The sequence below is a fragment of the Camelina sativa genome, chromosome 7 (assembly GCF_000633955.1).
Source record: "Camelina sativa cultivar DH55 chromosome 7, Cs, whole genome shotgun sequence".
NCBI classification, from domain to species: Eukaryota; Viridiplantae; Streptophyta; class Magnoliopsida; order Brassicales; family Brassicaceae; genus Camelina; species Camelina sativa.
In genome coordinates this window covers 32,852,998-32,875,406 of record NC_025691.1, presented here as the reverse complement: position 1 = coordinate 32,875,406, position 22,409 = coordinate 32,852,998, and the positions used below count along the sequence as shown (strand labels likewise).

Sequence of the window (22,409 nt, the reverse complement as noted above, 5' to 3'; positions counted from 1 at the left end):
ACATTCCCAACTGGTGTTGGACTTGTTGAGACTACTGCATTCTCCATATAAATTCCTCGAACATACTTTTTGATCAATACCTCACAGCTTATCTCGACCGCAGCCACATGTCTTGCGCCTTTAAGAACAGCTTGAGGATCTTCAAACATTGCACACACATAATTCAATGCCATCTCCTCTGGTGTTTCCTTTGCATCTTCAAGATCATCAACAAGAACTTTCTCAAGAGACAACGCGAGTCCCAACTGCTCAGCGCTATAACCAAACTTGTTTGCAAATTCCTGGATCCCAAATTTGCTGCAGATGTTATATTGTGATTTCCTATTAGGCCTCTTGTACTGTCCTTCTTCATCAATCTCACGATAAGTAAAATGCAAGTTGAACTTTGAGTCTACATCATCCACTTCTCTCTCTGTTTCAGATGCTTCAAGGGACGATAACAGATTCGAAAATACTCTTATCGAGATCAGACCTGCAGGTTTCTTCTTCAAAACGTTTTGTATAGTAACCAAACAAAGCGTTTTTTCGTTTCCGTAGAAGAAGTCACTTTCTATCCAAATCTTGAATCATCCACAAGACTTTATGCCACTTGGTCTCAAGCTTCTTATTACCATCAGCATGATCGGAACTGTCCAATAAACTCAGACACTGCTCCTTCCGGTACATAGCTATAAACGGTATCTCTAGCTTCTGCACATGATACAGCTCCAAAAATCTAACAATGTCATCTTTGTTCACCAAACAAGACGGACCTCGTTCTTGAACCAATCGAGCATAAATCCAATTACTCTCTTCTTCAATGCTACTTTCATCCACGGGAGCGACTCCAAAGGCTTCTTCAGATATCTGCATTCTCTCAGGAACATCAAGCTTCCTAATTTCATCATCTCTCTCTGTCATATACTTCTCACAGAGAACCATTGGTTCAAACTCATCTTCTATCTTTCTTTCCATCTTTTCGTTATAGGCCAAATCCTTTCTCCTAAGTTTCAACAGTTCTTCAGGATCACCAAACAGATCGTTAGCGTACCGTAACGCGTTCGAGTCAGCTCCTTGCTTAAATTTCTTTATCCTCCTCACTCCACGACTATCTTCATCTACAATGAAGTGACTCAAATCATCATCATCATCGTCAACGATGTTATCCTCTTCCTCTGTAGATTTCTTCAAACGTTTATACTTTTTTCTTTGGAAACTGACGTTGTTGTCTTCTAGAAGAAGGTAATCATCTTCGTGAAGACTAAAGTCTTGGTCTTTCTTCCTTCTGTTTTCACTCTTTTTCTCAGTACATGGTCTTTGTTCTTCTTCTTCTTCGTCTTCTCCATCATCGGAACTATCCACTAAAAACCCATCTCCATACTCATACTGATCATCTTCATCATCTCCATCATCATCGTTTTCAAGGTTTTTGACTTGATCGTCATCAATCTGTGGCTCTGTATCAAAAACAGAGTCGAATAATCTTCAGGAAAATAATAATAAATAACAGAGCATAAGGGATTCAAAAGCAGAGCTTTTTTATGTACCTTCGTTGACCCTTGTCATGATTAGGCTAAGAGATTAGCGATGATGAGGTGGAGGTTAACCCTAAATACTCTGCGATCGTTAAAAATGGTAACAATTTGATTCTGAATTTGGGGAAGAAAGAAACAGAGAAGAAAAAGGCTTTCGTAACTTCTTAGGGTTCACAAAAACATATTATTAATTAAGAGGCTACTAAATTACTAATCGCAGTTTCCAAATATTTCTTATTTTCTTAAATATTTTATGATTTCTTTTTAGCTAACAAGAGTTATAATGATTGGATACTAATAATTTGTTATATTCTATGAAGCACAAAAAAGTTAGGAGTATAGTATACTTAAAGAAGCTTCTCCTCTTCTGCTTTCTGAACGAGAAGCCATTGTACACCATCAAAATTCCTCAAAGGCTTTTATGTTCTCTAACCAATTAAGGCGCAGTGCGTTTCTCGTGAATTAATACTGGATCAACAACACGGGTTCCTTCACTGAAGAAACGAGACACGGTTCCCTTGTGCAATAGACACACGGTTACTATATACTGTTCGTGCAGTGAAATTTTTTCTGTCTTAGTTACAATTCTACTTTTTGTTTTAAGAAGAAAAGGAACATCTAATCATTTGAATTTGACATATTTGATAACGGGAATATTAAATTTGAGCATATATCATCAGAGTTTGGCCCTTTAATTATACATTTCGTCATCGCCTTCTTTGGTATACATGCTTCTTTTAATGTTCAGTTCGTTCCAGAATGTCTTGTCTACCTAGCTGACTAGCTCTCCTTATATAACTAGACACGGTCAACTATATTATCACATGAGTGCTTGCGCCTCACACCACCGAACCAGTATTATACACTAGGTAGCTCCTCTGTTAATCTGAGGATATCAATCAAAAGACAAAGAAACGTTCACCAAGGGAAAAAAGAACTTTAGAAACAAGAATCATCAGAAATCAGCAAAAAGGAAAAGATTCATGGAAATTAAAAAGATGTTTTTTATCTTATACCTTGTTGGTTTCTTGGCATCTTCATCCTCCGCGGCTTCAATGGAATGAACTGCCAAAACAATCAATCCAGACACGTATAGCACAATATTAATTACAACCAATTTCATATTGAGCTCAACAGAAAAGAGAGAACCTAGGTTGATCACACAAATTATACTCTAGAATATAAATCATAAGCTAAATTACTTGGGGGGAAAGAAAAGAGTACCTTTTGTCTCAGGTATCAGATTGCAAGAGATGTACTTGGGCGGTTCATGATAAAAATAGCAGACTTTAGCTCGGAATCCTCTTGGCTGATCATAGGAAGGATCCTTACCTTCAAAGGTAATGAAGTACATTACGGCAGTAGTAGCAGTGGTGTAAAGATTGGCTTTGATAACCTTGACAAATCCATATCTTGTATTCTGTACTATAGAAAAATGTAAAAAAATCCCATCGACAAATAAGTACAACATCTTCTAGTAATTAGTATACAATATACATAGTGAGAACTTAAAAGAAGAAACTTATATAATAAGACTATAATTTTGACCTCTCTTTCATTGTAACCCTCAACCGCTCCACGAGACAGCCTGTCCATTAACTCTCCGGAGGTTTCTGGTTCCATGACGAAATCGTTTCATTGAAATCAAGAGGCAGGTAATTAAAAATGCAGCGGAACTGCTTGAAATCCATGTCGAAACCCTACAAAACACAATGACACCCAAGGATAAAACACTAGATTACCAAATTAAGAATGGACAAATGAACATCAAAAATTTTAATTTCTCAAGAGATCACCTGTGTCTCCGTGACTTGTTTTGTCATGAGGCGCAACTCTTCGTCAGGCGTGAGATGATGAGGCCCTTCATCCTCACTGCGTCTTATACACGGAATAAACGCATACTCAGGAACAGATCCAGCCTCGTACTTTATATATGGAGATACGTCTTCAGTAGTCCAATCTGAGACCAGACATCGAAATTAGGGATTTGATCCGTCAGTATATCCTTAAAATCTAGACTTGGATTCGTACCTGGAAAATCATCCGCCATCGCTCTTTATGTTGATACCATAAACGAAACCCTAACTTTGCGGTAAAGAAAGTCGCGTTAATTGCATTGGAGTTCCTCTATTCTATGTTTCTATTCTTTGTATTTTTCCTCAAAAGTTATTAATTCGACACTCACACCCCTCTAAATTGGTCAATGGAGCATAGTGATGATTATTTTTTTTTTAGATAACAACTTATCTCTACGAATTAGTTAAATTATGTAAAACTGCAAGATCAATAGGCAAAAGAAAATAGTTACAATGCCACTTTGGTATGAGCATTGACAAAACCAAACATCGTAACCTCTTTTGTAACAGAGGAAAAAAAAAAGAAAAGCAACTTTCATCAAGTAAACTACTATTATAGCCTTTTTTTGGGTTCAAAACAACATACCAGGCAGGTTGCATACATATAGAAGAAAACATCCACGAAAGAGAGAGATTTTCCATAGGCATATATTATCCTCATTACGCCAATTTGACTAGAAAAGTTCAATGCTCGTCTTTCTTGATTACAAATAGTTAAATAATATCTAATCACGTTCAGTCAACATAACTTTCTCATATTATTATTACAACACTCCTCCAAACACTACTTTCGCACAGCCATTGAATAATACATTCCTATGCCGATCTGCAAAAATGATGAACGGGAAATAGAACATATTCAAAGAGATTCAAGAGTAAATAACCAAGTAAAGAACAGTAAAGGAAGAGATGCATCAGAGTAAACGACTGGTATTCGTACCTTTTTAGTGTCTTGGCAGTTCCAACGCATTTGACTGACAAAAAAAACAATCAAATTTTTACCATTACAAAAGAGTCTAATGAAACATATAATAGGATCATCATACCAAAAAAACTGGCCTAATTAATGATCTATATATAGAGATTGATTACTTATAAGCCCATTGAGAAAAGAAGAGAGATAATAAAATACCATTTTGTTTGGGTTTAGGTCTGGTTAATATGTACTGATCCTCATCCGCATAATAGTAGTAGACGCTAGTTTGGAAGAGCTTCGGCAGGTTGTCGTAAGGATCTCTAACCTCAAAGGTGATGAAAAGCATTAACCCAGAACACATGTAATAATTGGCTTTGACAATATTGAGAAATTCATATTCTGTAAACTGTGTTCAAAACAACAAAAAGCCAAAACCCAAAATTTTGGTTAGCAGAGAGATCAAACTAACTAGTATTAATCTATCTATAAACAAGGGGGCAAAGACAGACAAAGGAGAAGTTAAAAAGCAGACCCATTCGTTGTTGTACTTGTTAAGGGATTTTTGAGACAGCCTCTTGAGTAACTCCCTAGTGGTCTCTGGCGCCTTAGCAAACTCTTTACTGTCTAAATTAACAGGCCGGTAATTGAAAACAGAGCGGAACTGTGTGAAATCGATGTCGAAACCCTAATTACACAACACATAGAACCGACTACTCAAACATGGGAACATCTCAAAAAATGGAAGTGATGAACTGAAAGAGAAGAAGAAGAAGAAGCGAACCTGGCTCTTCCTGACTTGTCTTCTCATCAAAACATACTCTTGCCGTGTCGTGTACTTGGGCTCTTTCTTCTCGTCCCATCGAATATGCGGAGGAATCAGATACCTAGGAAAAGAACCAAACTCATAATCCAGACACACAGGACCCAGCAATCCAGACCTACCTGAGAGACAAAAAGCTTTTATCAGAGTCAGGGCGGTGCTATATAAACAACACAATACGCTAAAGCTTAATCAAACAAAAAGTTGGATTCGTACCGGCTATGTCAACCTCCTCCATGGATCAAAGCTATTGCCTTGTGTTGAATAAACCCTAATTCCCAATTTTCCCCCTCTTTTTTTGCTTCTAGAACCCTCGACTAGATAAAAGAAAACAATACATTATCTTGATTTCCTTTATATTCTCTTTCGTATATAATTTGGCCTCATAGTTATTATAGTTGTACACTACAAACCCCCATCGAAATCCACTGTAGACTGTAGTTAATCACTAATTTATTTGGGCGGCCCTCTCAACATACTCACTTCAGCTGTTTTAACTAATTTACTACTCAAGGTTATAATAAATCATAAGGATAATGAATCAACTCTGATTAGTTTTTGTTTGATTATAATCACACTGTAGCTCTTGAGGATGGTTTGATTTAATTTTAATTTATATTTGTTTGTCAACCGAGGATGTTTTGATTTAAAGTTTTTCTTTTTTCGTTAAAGCTTTATTTACAACACCGAGCGGATGATGACACGGAGCTAATGAGTATTGTTGGATCAAAGCCCAAAAAAAACCTCAGTCCCGTTTAAAAACACTCATATGACGTGTGTGACAGTAAGCGCGTAGACAACATCACGTGTCTAGTCTACTCAGTATGTGATTTCTTTACATTGCACCAACAGAGATAGAGAGGGGGAGAGAGAGACGCTGCTGTTTCATGTAGGCTGTAGCTACAGCTTCTGTCCCATGTAGTACGAGAATTATAATGATGAGTGGTACACGTGTCGCCTCTTGAATCAACACTCCACTTGGATGTGTATTTCTATAATTTATGGAACCGCTTGAATCTTCGAACCAAAATAATACGCGTTTTGTTGTATTTGTTTCCCGAGATGATCCTAAAGAAACATTTCTTCTTTAGAAAAGATATTAATAATAGAATATACTATAACCATGGTATTTTTGACAAAAGAAAACCATATAACGTTAAAAAGAATGATCACTGATCAGTAACATTTGGCTAAGCGTCATTTGATATCCATGGCTCACGTGGTTTTATATGAGAGAAAGAAAAAAAGCAAATCATGAGTATATATTTTATTTGGCCAAATACTAACATTATATTTGCAATGTGGCCTTGCTAAATAAATTAATACAAAATTAACTCTGTGTGCCTCATGACGATTTAACTTGTAGTATAACGTTTATATTTGGCCAGATGAATTTATTGTCCGAATATACTAAAACTAATTAATAAACGAAGCCATGTCACAATACTGAATTTGAGTTTGGTTCAAGTAATGCCCAATTTTGGTTATGGTCATTGCATTGCATCCATTAATAATGTATGGTTGATTTACACGCTCTCATTAATGTATGGTTGATTACACGCGCTCCAAATTTTACTCCGCGTGTTTGACAGTTAAATTTGTACAACGTTAATTAGCTGGTCAGATACAAAGACGCATAAATAAACGAAGCCATGTAACATAAATGAATTAGAATATGCTTGTGATCATTGCATTGCATTGCACCCATTAATGTATGTATGATTGTGACACTGTAATGTATGGTTGATTTACACGCTCTCCTTTCTATATAGAGGGAAACAACTTGTCATTTTCTTTTTAAAATATGTGTATGAGAGAGCATGTGACTTTTGAATTTTTGATATGGTGAGTCTTTTATGATGGTCAAATGATATTCTAGGCAAAATCTTTTTTCTTCTCTTCAACCTTGACAAGCAACAACCTGTCTTTTGTTGGAGCCCACGATATAATAAAACAAAACGAAGAGAGGACCTTATCATTTACTATTTACTACCATTTCACCAAAGCATGACCGTTTTTAGTAAGCTTTGAATTTTTCTTCTTCTTCTCAATGGTGCAAGTGGAAAACGATTTATCTTGACACATAGTAATGTTTTGCTAACACACGTAAGAAAACATAGAATTTTATTATTCTTCATAGAGCTGGAGATCATATTCATTGGCATGACATTTCTATTTCATTTTGTACATAAAATTTAATGATGACAATTGGATAATTTCTATATGAAAAGACAGATTATACGTAGTCCAATTTTGTACTGAAGTAACGATTTTATTATAAATATTGTTGGAGATTTGGATGGTAAATGTAAAACTGCATGTTAGATTTGGATTACTTTTTGTTAAGTAAACAAAAAATTATATATGTACGTAGGATTAAAATAAATTAAAGGAGGATAAATTGAAAGGCATTGTTGTATGAGTAATATTGTCAACATAAAGGTAAGAGAGATGCTTTGAGATGTCACAGTTGCGTGTTAAATATGTCAACTCCATCATTATTTCTGCAAATCTGAGTATAACCTCATTAATTTATTACGAAGAATGAAATACCGTTGAAATATCATGTGTATTGTGTATTGGGCTACGGTTTAGTTATTAGTATCGTTAAAAAAACTATTGTTAATAAAAGTCATTACAAACAACGATAAATAAATGGAAAGATAGTGATATATTTGAGGTATATTTGAATATATTAGTCGTCTTATTAAAGTATGTTGGGGTTTTTTTTTGCTCTTTGCCAAATAATTATAACAAACTCTTTTTGGAGGTTTTTGTGTTTCAATGGGCGTTATATGGAAGAACCTTGAAAGAAAATTGACATCTAAAGGTAAGTGCAACATCTTTACAAGACCAAAAATAGAAAATATAATGGCTTTTCTAACCAACTTACGTCGTGATAGTTAGAGTTATGAAATATTTTGAAGTTAATTACGACGATCTTTTTCTTCTGTAAACAATATGTAACGATTAATTTTCATTCTACTACGTACATATATGTAGTCATGATTCTCATGAATACTCTTAAAGTTCTTCTCTTCCTGATACTAAATCATGCCTTTATGCTTTAACCTAGGACGACTTAAATAAATAATTAAGCGAAATGCTATATGATTTAGATTTTAGAATGTGCCGAATACGGTTTTTAAATAAGTGGTTTGTATATTTTTAAAATAAGTTGACAAAAAAAATTATGAATTATTGATTTTTTTTTTTATTTAAAAAAAGACAAACAGTAAGGATAACAGAAAAACACAACTATTTTGAAAACACTATTTGTATTGAATATTTTTATCAAGCGATCTTGTAATGACAACCAGTGGATATTTCAATCAAGCGATGTTGTGGGGTCTTTTCCCTCAAACATTATTTGTTTATCGGATGAATCCGGATCTCTATATTTTACGTTATACAGTATTACGACATTACCAACCTCGTATTGGTCCCAAGAAATTAAGTAGCTCGTATCACGACATTACCAACTGCTATTTTATATATGGATAAAATGTCAATTAAGCTAGGATTTCTATGTAATGCGTTATTATCAATTAGGGTTTTAGTTTTATTAAATATATTGAGAAATGATAATGCATTTTCTTCCATACCATATTATCAGGACCCCAAAAGTCTATTACGTATTTATTCGTTTAAAAAAAATATAAATAGAATTATATTTACAATAAGATAAATTGGATAAGTTTCTAACAATACTAAAAAGATCAGGATTTCAAACTAACGGTCATAAATTATGACTCGTCATCAATAATCAAAACATCAAAAAGAGAAATCAAAATAAACCAACGGTTAATACATAAATAATAGTAGCTTTTTCTTATTTTACTCAGATCCAACTTTTGCTATTCGTCAATCCATAGACCGTCATTGTTTTGATCAGTGTGAGTCATGCATATAACAAGGAACTGTAAAATTTTAAGTGGGCCTCTACAAAACGGGTAGCTAAGTTTATGTAGGGCATAGTAATATGGTGTGATTTCCGTAAAACCTTTTTTTTGTTTTTTTCTTTCTGACATTTCTTATCCCCCATAACATGTAAGGAAGCCAACTCAGAGCTAATTAATAAAGAATAAAGAAAAACAATATATAGACCGAAATATCTTACGTAAATATTGTTTATAAATATTGAAATGTGACAAAACAACAAAACTATTTACTCTGTTATGTTTGTAGTCGTTGATAAAAAATGCTCTATTTAAATATTGTATTAGAGTATGTTGCAGTCAAATAAAGAAATATATATTAAGTATAAGTTGACAAAAAGAATATCAAACTAATTACCAAAAAAGAAAAAAACAACGATCAAATAAAAATGGCAAAACAATAAGAATAAATAGGATGCAATGGAATATTGGTGTTTTTTCTTTTTCTTTATATTCTATTTTGCACAGCAATCTTTTTTTTTGGATGTTTTGCTGTTACTTTATAGTTTCTATCAACAAACCCAAACAAAAGAAAAAAAAACAATTATTTAATTCATGAGCCATTAAAATATCTTCACCATTTGGTTACTTTAGAGGACACAAGATCCAGTACTACTCTCTTCTCTAGGGTTTTTCTCAATTTCTCTCTGGTATGCTCTTTCTTTATCGTCTTGTTTCTTCCCACTTTTTTTTTTTTTTTTGCTTTTCAGCAAAAAATTTCTTCATGTGTCCTTTACAAACTATCATTTTCCATGAAAGTATGCTCTTGTTTTACTTGATTTGAAGTCTACGGGTTTCTATTGCGCCCACTTTCCATAAAAAGTTGCCTCTTTTCTTACTTGATTTGAAGTCTATAAGGGTTTCTATTGCCTACTTTGCATAAAAAGTTGCCTCTTTTCTTACTTGATTTGAAGCTTACTGTTTCCTAATCACTAGATTCCATGAAAGTTGGTTCTTTTTTTTTACTAGATTTGAAGCACCTATAAGGGTTTTCTATTATACTAGCTAGATCCCATGAAATTGTCTCTTTTCTTGCTTGTTTAACAAAGGTTCATTATCCATGAAAAAGTCGACTCTTTTCTTACTAGAGATTTGAAACACATAATATGGTTTTCTATTTTACTAGATTCCGTGAAAGTTGATTCCGTGATGTGTTATTCAAATGGATAGAACGCTGGGTTTCAAACATGCGATGGGTTTGTTTGTTTGTTTGTTTGATGAGACTCGTGTCTTTCTCTGGGTTCTTGCTATAGCTAGTGTGCAAAATTGGGTTTTATTTCATCAAACTTATTTATTTCATCAAATTAAAAAGCTTGTAAGCTATTGTTCTATATATGTCCAGTTAGAAAAAGTTTGGTTTTTCATGAAAGTGTGGTTTTCTAGTTTATTCATAACATATTAAATTTTTAGCACTTTATGGTAGTCTCTGATCAATGCTAATTTGTGTCTTTTTACAAATTTCAGGAATTGCTTTTGTTTTACAATGGAAGATCGAAGACTAAGGGCTGAAGGAAAGAAGAAAGCGGTAATTATATCTATAAGTCATATAGTAATTAAAATGCTTGCTGAGAAATAAAAAAGAAGTCGATCACTACTAATGACCAATATTTTTTATTGATAATGAAATAGGTGGGTTCCTCTCGCTCTGATTTTCCCGAGGTACAAAAAAAGTGTGTTTAATTTCATAATTTGGTGAGTTTTGGATTTATGTGCACTTCTTAATTATGTTTATATCTATCTATATGTTGTTTGTATAGGATATTCCAGAGGGATGTAAAAAACGATTAAGCTGGAGCAACGTGAAAGGGAAAAACATGTTAAGGGAAGTAGTGGATCAAGGAAATCAACGTAAGGAAATCAAAGTAGATGAATTGATCTTTCATTACAATCATAGCAATCCTTGTAATGTGTTATACTTTATAATATTTTGGTAATATTAATTTATTTTCTGATTGACAGCATATTGTTGGAACATTTCATCAAGTGGAATGGTTTCATCCCATTTACACATCCACGAGAAAACGGACTCACATCTACCACTTTCAGCTGGACATCTGTTTGTTGGCGTCAAGGGAAAAAAAGCTGACGGATCTCTTAAAGATTTTGAATCTTTAAGAGATTTTCTAGTAAATGAAGGGATGATTCGTGAAGAAGAGTGTGTATGTGTCATTGAAGAGGGCTCTTGCTCAAAGTCAAAACCAAAAAACAAGAAAAAGAGCTCCAAGGTGGAAAAAGCCAAAGCCAATCTATGTCATGGAAAAATGAAGGTAACTAAAAATGTAAATAATAATAGTTCGGTGATTTTTAATCATATATATATATATATATGTAATAACATTGGTTTTAAAATTTTCAGGGTAAAAGGATATGCAAGATCAGAGATTTGCATATTGTTAAGGACGTAGATGAAAGGAAGTTGATAGAGTTGCTACAGAAAGGTCCAGTTGTCGTGAGTATAGGGGTAGCAAATGACTTTAAGCTATTTAAAGGGGTGAGTATTAATAGTTTAATAAAATATACTCTATCTTGTCTTTAATTTGCTCTCTACACTAATTAATGATCATTTTCATTCTAATGTTTCATACTATATACAAACTAAACGACAGGATGAAGTTCATAGAGGATATAGTCAAAGCAAGACTGTAGAAGAAGATCATATGATCCTCTTGACCGGTTATGACACAACTTCCGACGGAGTTAACTACTTTGAATTTCAAAATTCATACGGTCTTGGCTGGGGGAATAATGGATTTGGAAAATTGATTCGAAAGAGTAGCCGAAAGAAGGAAGAACCATCTCTGATCAATTGTTATATCTATCCAGAGGTACGTATAACCTATAATACTATATAATATAGTTACTTGGTTACATGTAATATGAATTTGTACTGTCTACAAAATATTTAAGTAGTTAACTCGGTTTTGGTTAATTTTTTTTATGCAGCTTCTGGACGAAATCCAAGGCAGACAGAGAGAGCAATAGAGGGAAGCTATTTATGCGCGTTAACAAAAACATAGAAACATATCTTTTAAGTTTTTTTTTTGTTCTTCTTCTAAAACTCTCGCTAGCTAGTTAATGACTTCATGTGGTAAAGGATTTACAGCTAATGAGTACGTATGTGACGTACGTAGCCAATTAAAAAAAGAACCGATCTCTTAAAATTCAAAACTTCTTCTTCTGTATTTACTATTTCTCTGAGGAAGACTAATAGACCTCGACTCCAAGTCCACCGTCTCCAACAGTCGTCCAATGTTGCATAACCATTTAAGACGTTTTATAATAGTTTAGTCTCCTCAATCTCATTAAACTGAGGACGTATTAGCGTAAGATAGATCAATCCTGACTTCTAAAGTTCTAAGCTTGATTTAACTATCTTAGGGAGTGTTATTTTATTGGATGTTGGTTTTTAAAGGAATTGGATATATATATATATATATTTTTTAAAATAAAGTGTTATTTAAATTAATTAATACATAATAATCTAGTGGTGTTGGATTATGTATGTATTTTATGTGGTGTTGTTTCAAAATATATTTAAACACACATGTTATTCAATACTAGTATATATACTGGTATTAGATTTTGTGTCATTTTATTTAAACGTATTTTACTACGTAAAAGATGAGCAAACACAACACAATACCATGACAATCAAGGCCTAACCAGACCAGGCTTATTAATTTTCTTTAGCTTTGAGGGCCCATTTAAGATTTTGGAAGACAAGTGTCCAAATTATCACAGAAAGAAACTAGAGGGACTTACTTGTTAATATGGATATACAAAAGCAAAGGAAAGGGTTGTGTGTTGTTTTATTTTAGTCGAGGGTTCCAGAAGAAAGAGGGGAGAATTTGGAAATTAGGGTTCTTCTGTTGAAGGCAAAAAAAAAAAACTCTGATCCGTGAGGAGCGATGGGGGAGGTTAACGTAGACGGTAAGAATCCAACTTTTTGTTTGGTTAAAACTTTAGCGTTTTGTGTTTTATATATTAGCCCCCTCTGACTCTGATAAAGCTTTGTCTTGTCTCTCAGGTAAGAAACCAACTTTTTGTTTGATTAAGCTGGGACCTGTGTCTCTGAGTTATGAGTTTGGTTCTTTTCCTAAGTATCTGATTCCTCCGCATATTCGATGGGACGAGAAGAAGGAGCCCAAGTACACGACACGGCAAGAGTTTTTTTTGATGAAAAGACAAGTCAGGAAGAGCAAGGTTCGGTTCTTCTTCTTCTTCTTGTCCTTTTTTTTTTTTTTTCTATTCATCACTTCCATTTTTTTGAGATTTGTTGATTAGTCGATTCTATGTGTTGTTGTAATTAGGGGTTCGATATCGATTTCACTCAGTTCCGCTCTGTTTTCAATTACCGGCCTGTCGATTTAGACTGTGACGAGTATGCTAAGGCGCCAGAAACCACTAGGGAGTTACTCAAGAGGCTGTCTCAAAAATCCCTTAACAAGTACAACAATGAATGGGTCTGCTTTTTTAACTTCTCTTTGTCTGTCTTTGCCCTTGTTTATAGATACATACTAGTTAGTTTGATCTCTCTGTTGACCAAAATGTTGGTTTTGTTGTTTTGAACACAGTTTACGGAATATGAATTTCTCAATATTGTCAAAGCCAATTATTACATGTGTTCTGGGTTAATGTTTTTCATCACCTTTGAGGTTAGAGATCCTTACGACAACCTGCCCAAGCTCTTCCAAACTAGTGTCTACTACTATTATGAGGATGACGATCAGTACATATTAACCAGACCTAAACCCAAACAAAATGGTACAATCTCTCTTCTTTTCTCAATGGGCTTATATGTATTCATTTCTATAGATCATTAATTAGGCCAGTTTTTTTTGTATGATGATCCTTATATATGTTTCATTTGACTCTTTTGTAAAAATTTGATTGTTTTTTGTCAGTCAAATGCGTTGGAACTGCCCAGACACAAAAAAGGTACCTACACCAGTCGTTTACTTTGACGCATCTCTTATTCTTATTTGAATTGTAGATTTGGTTCTTTACTCTCGATTCTCTTTTAATCTGTTCTCTTCTGTTCATGATTGTTGTAGATTGGTGGCATAGGAAGCTTATGCAGTATTCAATGGTTGGGTGGTGGTGAGGACAAGTAGTGTTTGGAATGTTAGATATTATGGCAGAATTGTTCTTAATAATATAATATGATATCGTTATGATGACTGAACTTTCTATTCAGATTCGTGTAATGGGCTTGCTTTTGAACTTTTCTAATCAGATTTGCGTAATAGGCATGCTTCTTGTAACCTCTCTTTTGGTAGACATTGTTCTTATTATCCGTATGCAACCTTGTATGTTGTATCAGATTTCACTTTAAGGGACCGAGAGAAAAAAAAAAAAAAAAAAAAAAAAAANTAGTCACAGTATCCATTGAGTGATCAATAACTTTGTAGGATCAGCTAAGGGACCAAGAGTTAGCTTAAGCAATATGGTTAAGTATTTCACCTATATGCTATGAGTACATGTGGCGACATAATATTGGCCCTATATATGTGTTTTAGCCAAATCTGAATATCTAACCAAACAACTAATATACTTTTTAAGCACACAAACATTACGGCATTGAGGTTTAACGCCAAAATTGTGAAAATGAGTTTGTGCTAAAATTTCATAAACGCATATCCACACCAAACTTGCAAAACCAAGATTTGGCGTAGAAAACTGTACAATCGCATGTTAGCTCTAAAGTTGCGAAACTCAACCCAAAAAAAAAAAAAAAGAATCAAAAGTTTGGTTACCTTGGCTTTGCCTTTCTCGGTACACAAAACGGGATTGGGTTTAGAGATATCATTTTTCATATCCAATGCTAATTGAGGGCATTGACAGTCTGCTTCTGAAACAGTACCATGTTCGACCAAGAATGTTTCGCAAATGTTCCAAATTATTGAGTCCACCTGTAGAGTCTACTTTGTCAATGAGACCAACAAGTAAATGGAGCGCTGATAAACACACCGGAGGTAGAAATCTCTTGTCGATTACAAGGCGTGCAGACAAACTTCTAGTTGGCGCAATAGTCCAACAAACACCTTCACATACATATTATATATTAAGTTAAAATATATATACAGCCACAAAAATTAATGCATAACAATTGAATTAAACAAACCATGACAAAGTTTTTGTGTATATATATTGCCATAGGTTTTCATTTACTTTCATAATTTGTTTAGTGATATTAAGTTTAGCAAATTAGTCAACACAACAAAATTAATGGGGATGCATGCATGTTAAGAGTGAAAACTAAACAGAACTTTTTTTTTTTGGCAAAGACACAAAACCCAAAGAAAGAGGCAAAATCCGTACTATAAGCCAAATTCAATTACGACATTAAATGCTTTAAGTACAGTTCTTCTGGTTAAGCTTAATATTACTAAAACCCAAAACCTGAACCAGATAAAAGAAACCAAACAAAACCGTTTCAAATTGAAGAGAACGAATTGTGTATAATAGATGAATATAATATATCCATAACACAAAAAACCCAAAATCAAAAATCAGATTTGACACTTCACTAAATTATCCAACCTTAAATTACTTCCTACTTTTACTATTGAAATACTATATAGTATTTATGTAATAAAGTATACTGAAAATTTGAAACCATACTTTTGTATTCATTTGGAATCAAAAATTTAACTTACGTCGGTCTCCTTGGTTGATCACGCCTCTTATAACGCCCACCTCGTCACACCAATCCAGATCTATGTTTTTGATATTTGGCGTTGGAGTTGATGAGAAGTCGAAAAACTAAGGTACACACACAAATTATCAAAACATGGATGCATCGTTTCCTTAAAGTTTAATGTGAAAATTGCCTAATTCTATAATTAATCCATATAAATATAGTATTCCATTCATTAGTGACGAGAAGATATTTGAGATCATATTCTTTTCTTTTCTTGTTTGTCGTATTTATTTAATGCATTTACTAACGTTAATAATAGAGCTTTCATTTGGGGTGGTAGTTAAACGAAACTAAAATCATGGGGCGAAAAGAGGAAGATAAAAGAAACGAAAGGATCTTAGATAAAAATAACTGGGGATATTATAGAAGAAGAAATTGAGAAGAAGAAAAAAATTAGGGTTCTTCATCAAGAATAAGCGCGATGAGTGAATTTGAAGGTACGATCTGCGTTTCGTTATTTCTAAAGTTTAGAAATTGCTTTATCTGCCCGATTGATTCAGATGATATATATATCTCAGGCTGGACTTCGTGGCTCACACCTGGGTATTTACTGTGGAAACCTGAGGATCCTGGTTATGAGAGACCTGCGTACAGGGATTGGACGAGCGAGGGAGATGAGCCTAAGTACTCACCGGAGGAAGAACTTGCCTTACTCGACAAGCAAATCAGAGCAAGCGATGTATTACATTTTTAGCTTTGATTATATGTATAAATTTTGTGAAATTGATTGGTTGTTATGCGAAACAAAACAACAGGGGTTTGATATCGACTTCACACACTTCCGATGTGTCTTCAACTACCACCTTGCTGATCTCGACTCACATGAACGTTGAGGCGCCAGAAACCACTAGGGATCTACTCGAGATGCTCTCTCGGACTTCACTTGATGACTACAATCAGGAACATGTGAGTGAGAACATGTGCTTTCAAATTTGCATTATGTATGATAATATAACATGTGCTTATTTATTTATTTATTTATTCTCTTTGTTAAAAAAAAATAATAATAAATAAAAACAGGGAACAAGTTTTGAGTTTGTCAAGGTTGTAAAAGCCAACTTTCACTGCTGTTGTGCGATTATGTTTCTCATACATTCCAAGTTGTTGATCCTTATGATAACTTGATAAAACTCTTCCAAACAAGGGTTCGCCATGCTAGAGACATCTTGACCGAATACATCTTCTGCAGGCCTAAACCCAATCAAGGAGGTACCAAATATTCTTGTTTTTATTTTCCATCTGTATTTTTTTTGTTAATGAAAGATGGATTAAACTTCCATATTTTATTTTTCTCTGTTGAAACTTGAAAGTGGCTATTTTTATAGATTTAATAGTATTATTTGGGTTGTTTTTATAGTGGCTATTTTTATAGATTTAATAGTATTATTTGGGTTGTTTTTATAGTGGAATGCATTGGTGTCAAGAAAAATATTTGAAAATGCTGTCCAAGAAAAATGTCAAGGTAATCGAAATATCTAACTGCAAGGGTGTTTTCTTCATTAAACTTTATGGAGGAGTGGAAAGAAAGTTTTTAACTTCATAAACTTGACAATTTCTTTTTGATGGAAGCCAAGACATTTGAAAAATAGCAATAAAAAGAATTTCGTGTACCATTTTAGCTATGCATAATAAGTTTCAAAATTCTCTTATGAGACTAGCTTTACATATTTCAGATTCATATTAATTTTTCTGTCGTGTCATATTTTTTGATGTATAGTCAATTTAATGCATTTTTTACTAACATTGTTACATATTTTGAATTAAGATGATTTTTCCAAAAGAGCTTTCGATTGGTGTGTTAGTTGTACGAAACTAAAAAGTATGAGATCAAAAACGAAGTATAAAGTAATAAAAAGGACTTGCATAATTAAAACAAAATATAAATAAATAAAAAAGGACTTGAGTAAAGAAGAGGAACGCAACTAGAATCTCTTTCAACAAGACCGAACAGCAAAACAAAGTTAGGGTTTTGCCATCTCTTCTTCAACGCGAGAAGAGGGAAACATATGGGTGAATCATTCGAAGGTTTTGGTTTCTCTAAACTACTAAGGGTTTGTATATATATACTCTCGACCAATCGAATGAAACTCCCTTTGTTTTTGAATTAGTTATCCCAGGGTGGACATCGTGGGTTGAAGATGCATATTTGCTATGTACACCTGAAGATCCTGAGTGCTTGAAGCATCACTACATTACACGAACCGAGAAAGACGAGCCTCAATACACAGTAGATGAAGAAATTGCCATGATGAACGAACAAATCGAGAAGAGCGAGGTTTTTGAAATTATATGGTTCTTTTTGTTTTATATTACAATATACTTTCAAAATTGTCATATTGAATTAATGTATGATCTAGGGATTCGATATTGATTTCTCGTTGTTCCGGTGTCTGTTCAACTACCATCTTGTTGATCCTGATGATACTGACTTCGTTGAGGAGCCAGAAACCACTGGGGATCTAATGAAGAGGCTTTCTCAAGAATCCCTTAAGCGCCACAATGAGGAGGAGGTCATATATCTAATCTATGCTCTTCATATATGATCTAGATGTTGTTGTACACTTATATATATAGATATGAATGGTTCCTTTGTTTTGAAACAGGGCACGGGGTTCGAATTTGTCAAGTTTGTGAAAGCCAATTTTCACTATAGCTCAGGGTTCATGTTTCTCATAACGTTTCAAGTGATGGATCCGTCTGATGACCAGGAAAAACTCTTCCAAGCTAGGGTTCGTTACTCTTCTCGTTTCCCGGCTCAATACGTCTTTTGTAGGCCTAAACCCGATCCAGAAGGTACTCTTTTCTTTTCCGACTCTCTTTGTTTAAAGATGTGAAATTGTATATATATATTTTTTTTCTTTTGAAATATTTGGTTATTATCTCTGTCTCCTGTCATTTATTTTGTGATTTTGGATTATTTTGGCAGTGGACTCTGATGAAATTTCCGAGGAAGATGTCAAAGGCGTATGATATATATCGATTTATAAATAAGAGCTTTTACTTCGATTCGATGGATCTTTACGGTGACGTTGGAAACTTGGATTGATATATACTGACAAACTGTAGGTATGGCTTTAAACATTTGATGGTGACAGAAGTAAAGGATGGCTTCAAAACATTACTCAAAGAATTTGATTTGGATACAAACATTGCTCATTTTTTTTCTTTCTAATTTAATAATTTTTTTTCACTTTAATCAATGCGATGGTTGTTTTATTGTTTACTTATCCGTATGTTAAGTTGTTAACAGTTATAAAAACTCTACGTTAACTTAAAAATGTGAGGTTATCACACGACCAAGACAATGAAAGAAATTGTAATCAGAGATACTTAAAACAGAGCTTTTTGATTGGGTAGTAGTTGAACGAAACTAAAAGTATAGAGCCAAAAGACAAAGATAAAAAAATAAAAAGGGAAATAGATGAGATATTATTATTATAAGAGAGTTTCAAACAAAGGGAACGAAACTCTAAAATCACTTTCCCCAAAAAAGAAAAAAAAAGAGTTAGGGTTCTTCTTTCTACTCAACGCGATGGGTGAATTTGGAGAAGGTACGATTCGAATTTCGTTATATGTAACGTTAAAAACTTTATAATTTTATACTCTTTCCCCTATCGACTCCAGTTACAATATTATAACCTCGTCGTAGGCTGGGTCAAGTTGCTCGAACCAGCGTTTTTGCTGTGGAAACCAACAGACTCTGACTATGAGAGACCTTCATACATGACTTGGACCGAGAAAGATAAGCCTGAGCTCACACCGGAGCAAGAACTTGCATTAATGACCAAAGAAGTCAACGACAGCGATGTATGGTTGCCCTTTTTATATATCAGCTTTACAATTCTGTGAAATCGAGGGTTTGATTTGGTTTTTCCTAATGCAGGGGTTTGATATAGATTTTGGATCTTTCCGCTGCGTTTTCAACTACCATCCTGCGGTTCTCCATTCATATGGATTCAGTGACGATGAGACAGAAACCCTAGAGGATTTACTCAAGAGGCTTGCTCATGGATCCCTTGATGACCACAATGGCAAATGTGTGAGAGCACTAGCTACTAGTCTTTTTGTCTTTTACGCTTTCAAATTCAATTGGCTTAGCTTAATTATGAATGTTGTTTTGTTTTGTTTTTATCAAAACAGGGCACAAATTTTGAGTTTGTCAAAATTGTTAAAGCCAATTATCACTTTGCTGCTGCGATTATGTATCTCATCACGTTTCAAGTTAAGGATCCTTATGATGACAATATTAAACTCTTCCAAACGAGGGTACTTCACGCTGACGGTATCAGGACTGAGTATGTCTTCCGCAGGCCCCAACCCAATCAAGGAGGTATGCAAAAAATCTCCTTTTTTTTTCTTCTTTTCCATGAATTCATTATCCATGTGATGAGCTACCATTATTTTTGGTGTTGAAAGTGGGGCTGTTTCTTGAGATTTTATATTATTTGGTTTGTTTCTATAGTTGAATGCATTGGGGTCAAGAAAGATGTGGAGAAAGTTTAAGAGAGAAGTTGTCAAGAAACAAAAGTAAGTGAACAAACATCTATACCTACATGGGATCTTTACTTTGCTGTTAGATTCTTGTATGGTTGATTCTCTCTTCTCTTCTCTTAATAGATTGGAGTATGAACTCTTGTGTGCCACTACGAGTTAGAACCCGGAGATGCTCCATTGTTTTTATATCTATTTGCATCCTTGATGTGACTTTTAGTTAATTTACTTATGGGAGTGTTGCTACGAAGTGAAAACTTATGTGTACGAGTTGTTGTGCTGTTTTCTCTTGTCTGTGTCGTCCGTCCATTATTATGAGTAACTAACAACACATTATGTTATCAAAATGAATTTATATAGCTTGTGAGCTCCCATCTTTATTTCTTGAGATTTATAGTATTTTAGATTGTTTTGATAATGGAATGCATTGGAACGATCAAGAAAGATGTCAATAATGTTAATAAAAAAAAGTAGCGAAAATATCTATCTACAGTATAGAGTCTTTACTTTGATGTTATATTCTTGTATGGTTGTGTTTTTACATCGATTATGTTCGCTAACTCACAGATTGGAGTAGGAGCTTTTTCATATGCCACAAGGTGTGAGAACCGAGAGATGCTCATATATTTTTTTTTCTATCTATTTGAGTCCTAAATGTAACTAATATAGTAAAATTGCTTATGGGACACACCTTTGCGATACAAATAATTCCATTGTCCTTTTCAAAGTTAAATTTGCCGGAGAAATATAATGAATTTATTATGTTCGACAAATCCAACCAAAATACTTTTTCCAAAAAAAAAAAAAAAAAAGGTTAATGGTGGACCTATACGAGGTTTGGCAGTGGAAACTGGAAAGTAGTAGTCCCCAAAGAGATACGGATTTCTCCGAGGCAAGAATGTTGGGCCGAACAACCTTAAAAAAGACATATGCTTTCTGTCATGTTCCACTTTTTTTTTTGTTTTTCATTTAATAATTTTCATTAATAATGCGATGGTTGTTTACTTATCGGTGTGTTAACTGTTATAAAAACTCTATGTTAACTTAAATGCAAAGGTTATCAGACGACCAGACAATTAAAAAGATATTGTAATCAGAGATATTGTAATCAGAACAGAGCTTTTCGATTGGGTAGTAGTTGAACAAATCTAAAAGTAAAGAGCCAAAAGACAAATATAAAGAAATAATAGGGACTTGAATAAAATAAATGAGATATTATTATTATAAGAGAGTTCCAGAACAAAGGGAACGAATCTCAAAATTCACTTTCCCAAACAAAAAAAAAGAAGAGTTAGGGTTCTTCATTCTACTCAACGCGATGGTTGAATTTGGAGGAGGTACGATTCCAATTTCGTTTTATGTAAAGTTTGAAGCTTTATAATTTTATACTCTTGCCCAGATCGATTCCAATTACAATTATACAATGTCGTCGCAGGCTGGGTCAAGTTGCTCGAACCAGCGTATTTGCTGTGGAAACCTACGGACTCTGACTACGAGAGACCTCCATACATGACTCGGACGGAGAAAGATAAGCCTGAGCTCACACCAGATCAAGAACTTGCATTAATGACCAAAGAAGTCATTGACAGCGATGTATGGTTTTGCTTTGTGGTTTCTTTTTTTATATATATATTAATTTTGTGAAAATTGAGGGTTTGATTTGGTTTCTGCAGGGGTTTGATATAGATTTCAGACCTTTCAGCTGCGTTTTCAACTACCATCCAGCGATTCTCCATTCATGTGAATTCTCTGACGATGAGACAGAAACCTGTGAGGATTTACTCAAGAGGCTTGCTCAGGGATCCCTTAATGACCACAATGTCAATTATGTGAGAGAGCTCTCACTTTGTCTACTCTTTGTCTTACGCTTTCAAAATTCAATTGGCTGCCTTATTTATCGATAAATGTTGTTTTGTTTCTTTTTTGAAAAAAAAAAAAAAACAGGGCACAAGATTTGAGTTTATCAAGATTGTTAAAGCTAATTATCACTTTGCTGCTGCGATTATGTATCTCATAACATATCAAGTTAAGGATCCTTGTGATGACAAGATTAAACTCTTCCAATCAAGGGTACTTCACGCTGACAACATCAGGACTGAGTATGTCTTCTGCAGGCCCCAACCCAATCAAGGAGGTTTGTAAAGCTTCTTCTTTTTTTTTTTTTTTTTTTT

General features: G+C 34.0%; 6 protein-coding genes and 2 pseudogenes across 7 annotated transcripts in view; 6 read left to right on the top strand and 2 right to left on the bottom strand.

Moving 5' to 3' along the window:
- LOC109125516 overlaps positions 1-1,176 on the bottom strand; it is a 3,005-nt pseudogene extending 1,829 nt beyond the window's left edge.
- LOC104703943 lies at positions 4,165-5,344 on the bottom strand. Its single transcript, XM_010420035.1, has 6 exons — positions 5,323-5,344; positions 5,068-5,228; positions 4,819-4,971; positions 4,503-4,692; positions 4,311-4,344; positions 4,165-4,196 (listed from the first exon to the last, which is right to left on the bottom strand). Exons 1-6 carry the CDS (start codon positions 5,342-5,344, stop codon positions 4,187-4,189), a joined length of 570 nt encoding a protein of 189 aa, XP_010418337.1. The 3' UTR covers positions 4,165-4,186.
- Positions 10,528-12,026, top strand: LOC104705207 (vignain-like). The gene is made up of 7 exons (XM_010421177.1): positions 10,528-10,569; positions 10,674-10,703; positions 10,802-10,892; positions 11,004-11,311; positions 11,401-11,535; positions 11,651-11,869; positions 11,988-12,026. The coding sequence occupies exons 1-7, from the start codon at positions 10,528-10,530 to the stop codon at positions 12,024-12,026; spliced, it is 864 nt and encodes a 287-aa protein (XP_010419479.1).
- On the top strand, positions 12,845-14,340 carry LOC104703942. 2 transcript variants are annotated; one of them, XM_010420034.2, is made up of 6 exons: positions 12,845-12,974; positions 13,072-13,247; positions 13,355-13,507; positions 13,619-13,808; positions 13,949-13,982; positions 14,099-14,340. In XM_010420034.2, exons 1-6 carry the CDS (start codon positions 12,953-12,955, stop codon positions 14,109-14,111), a joined length of 588 nt encoding a protein of 195 aa, XP_010418336.1. In that variant the 5' UTR covers positions 12,845-12,952; the 3' UTR covers positions 14,112-14,340. The 2 variants fall into 2 exon arrangements, with proteins under 2 accessions (XP_010418336.1, XP_019082779.1); XM_019227234.1 differs by having other exon boundaries at positions 12,845-12,977; positions 13,075-13,247.
- LOC104705206 lies at positions 16,115-17,183 on the top strand (annotated as a pseudogene).
- Positions 17,754-18,717, top strand: LOC104703941. Its single transcript, XM_010420033.2, has 5 exons — positions 17,754-17,772; positions 17,865-18,022; positions 18,105-18,257; positions 18,351-18,540; positions 18,674-18,717. Exons 1-5 carry the CDS (start codon positions 17,754-17,756, stop codon positions 18,715-18,717), a joined length of 564 nt encoding a protein of 187 aa, XP_010418335.1.
- LOC104703940 lies at positions 19,221-20,250 on the top strand. Its single transcript, XM_010420032.2, has 5 exons — positions 19,221-19,298; positions 19,397-19,554; positions 19,631-19,786; positions 19,888-20,077; positions 20,210-20,250. The coding sequence occupies exons 1-5, from the start codon at positions 19,280-19,282 to the stop codon at positions 20,248-20,250; spliced, it is 564 nt and encodes a 187-aa protein (XP_010418334.1). The 5' UTR covers positions 19,221-19,279.
- LOC104703939 overlaps positions 21,501-22,409 on the top strand; it is a 1,795-nt gene continuing 886 nt past the window's right edge. The window contains exons 1-4 of the mRNA XM_010420031.1: positions 21,501-21,575; positions 21,674-21,831; positions 21,912-22,067; positions 22,183-22,372. Of these exons, the coding sequence (XP_010418333.1) occupies positions 21,557-21,575; positions 21,674-21,831; positions 21,912-22,067; positions 22,183-22,372 (523 nt within the window). The 5' untranslated portion in view covers positions 21,501-21,556. The remainder of the gene's footprint in view (positions 21,576-21,673; positions 21,832-21,911; positions 22,068-22,182; positions 22,373-22,409) is intronic.